General features: G+C 54.1%; 1 protein-coding gene across 6 annotated transcripts in view; it reads right to left on the reverse strand.

Moving 5' to 3' along the window:
- Positions 1–2500, reverse strand: part of mrpl13 (mitochondrial ribosomal protein L13) — a 42754-nt gene that overhangs the window by 17870 nt on the left and 22384 nt on the right. For 4 of the 6 annotated variants that reach the window (XM_062063079.1, XM_062063080.1, XM_062063082.1 and 1 more), the window contains one exon: positions 78–199. In XM_062063079.1, coding sequence (XP_061919063.1) covers positions 78–199 — 122 coding nt within the window. Of the gene's footprint in view, positions 1–73; positions 200–2500 lie in introns of those variants that run through there. The other 2 variants (XM_062063085.1, XM_062063081.1) reach the window with 1 other exon arrangement.

The raw sequence follows: 2500 nt of genomic DNA on the forward strand, positions 1-2500 counted from the left end.
ATTGCCACCTGCTGGTTGTTTATGATTCTTACACATAGTGTCATGTGCAGTGACCCAATGAGTGAGTTTGTACTTACGGCGTCCACAGCCTGGGGAAGGCGTCTATCTCTTCCTGTGAGTATTCGCTGAGCTTCCTGGGAATTTCTCTCGGCTGAGGCAACTGCTCAGTCAGGTTGGCGAGGATGTCGTCAGGCAGCTCCTAGCGACAGCAAAATCAAAACAGTGAAACCTTCTGAGCTCTTATTGGATGTTCTCTAATGTGCTCAAGGGCAACTCTGGAAGCAAACTAACATATCCTCCTTATCTCAATTGGTATGACCCCTAAGTAGTCTAGTACTTAGCCAAGTCTTTCTACGCTACAAGAGAATTAGCATGAACTTCAAAATGAGTTTCTTTGGCCTCACCAGCATGTTATTAATCAGTAAAGGTGAGTGGATATGGATATGGATAAAATATATTTCACACACCACTTATACTTGAGGGAATGACATTTGGGATTATACATACACACACACACACACACACACACACACACGCACACACATACATACATATATACAAACCCCGTTTCCATATGAGTTGGGAAATTGTTAGATGTAAATATAAACGGAATACATCCATCCATCCATCCATCTTCTTCCGCTTATCCGAGGTCGGGTCGCGGGGGCAGCAGCCTAAGCAGGGAAGCCCAGATTTTCCTCTCCCCAGCCACTTCGTTCAGCTCCTCCCGGGGGATCCCGAGGCGTTCCCAGGCCAGCCGGGAGACATAGTCTTCCCAACGTGTCCTGGGTCTTCCCCGTGGCCTCCTACCGGTTGGACGTGCCCTAAACACCTCCCGAGGGAGGCGTTCGGGTGGCATCCTGACCAGACGCCCGAACCCCCTCATCTGGCTCCTCTCGATGTGGAGGAGCAGCGGCTTTACTTTGAGCTCCCCCCGGATGGCAGAGCTTCTCACCCTATCTCTAAGGGAGAGCCCCGCCACCCGGCGGAGGAAACTCATTTCGGCCGCCTGTACCCGTGATCTTGTCCTTTCGGTCATGACCCTAAGCTCATGACCATAGGTGAGGATGGGAACGTAGATCGACCGGTAAATTGAGAGCTTTGCCTTCCGGCTCAGCTCCTTCTTCACCACAACGGACCGATACAGCGTCCGCATTACTGAAGACGCCGCACCGATCCGCCTGTCGATCTCACGATCCACTTTTCCCTCACTCGTGAACAAGACTCCTAGGTACTTGAACTCCTCCACTTGGGGCAGGGTCTCCTCCCCAACCCGGAGATGGCCCTCCACCCTTTTCCGGGCAAGAACCATGGACTCGGACTTGGAGGTGCTGATTCTCATCCCAGTCGCTTCACACTCGGCTGCGAACCGATCCAGTGAGAGCTGAAGATCCTGGCCAGATGAGGCCATCAGGACCACATCATCTGCAAAAAGCAGAGACCTAATCCTGCAGCCACCAAACCGGATCCCCTCAACGCCATGACTGCGCCTACAAATTCTGTCCATAAAAGTTATGAACAGAATCGGTGACAAAGGGCAGCGTTGGCGGAGTCCAACCCTCACTGGGAATGTGTCCGACTTACTGCCGGCAATGCGGACCAAGCTCTGACACTGATTGTACAGGGAGCGGACAGCCACAATCAGACAGTCCGATACCCCATACTCTCTGAGCACTCCCCACAGGACCTCCCGAGGGACACGTCGAATGCCTTCTCCAAGTCCACAAAACACATGTAGACTGGTTGGGCAAACTCCCATGCACCCTCAAGGACCCTGCCGAGAGTATAGAGCTGGTCCACAGTTCCACGACCAGGACGAAAACCACACTGTTCCTCCTGAATCCGAGGTTCGACTATCCGGCGTAGCCTCCTCTCCAGTACACCCGAAAGACCTTACCGGGAAGGCTGAGGAGTGTGATCCCACGATAGTTGGAACACACCCTCCGGTTCCCCTTCTTAAAGAGAGGAACCACCACCCCGGTCTGCCAATCCAGAGGTACCGCCCCCGATGTCCACGCGATGCTGCAGAGTCTTGTCAACCAAGACAGCCCCACAGCATCCAGAGCCTTAAGGAACTCCGGGCGGATCTCATCCACCCCCGGGGCCTTGCCACCGCGGAGCTTTTTAACTACCTCAGCAACCTCATCCCCAGAAATAGGAGAGCCCACCACAGATTCCCCAGGCACTGCTTCCTCATAGGAAGACGTGTCGGTGGGATTGAGGAGGTCTACGAAGTATTCTCTCCACCGATCCACAACATCCGCAGTCGAGGTCAGCAGAACACCATCCGCACCATACACGGTGTTGGCAGTGCACTGCTTCCCCTTCCTGAGGCGGCGGATGGTGGTCCAGAATCGCTTCGAAGCCGTCCGGAAGTCATTTTCCATGGCCTCGCCGAACTCCTCCCATGTCCGAGTTTTTGCCTCTGCGACCGCTGAAGCCGCACACCGCTTGGCCTGTCGGTACCTGTCTGCTGCCTCCGGAGTCCCATGAGCCAAAA

This window comes from Entelurus aequoreus, linkage group LG11 (assembly GCF_033978785.1).
Source record: "Entelurus aequoreus isolate RoL-2023_Sb linkage group LG11, RoL_Eaeq_v1.1, whole genome shotgun sequence".
Taxonomy (NCBI): Eukaryota; Metazoa; Chordata; class Actinopteri; order Syngnathiformes; family Syngnathidae; genus Entelurus; species Entelurus aequoreus.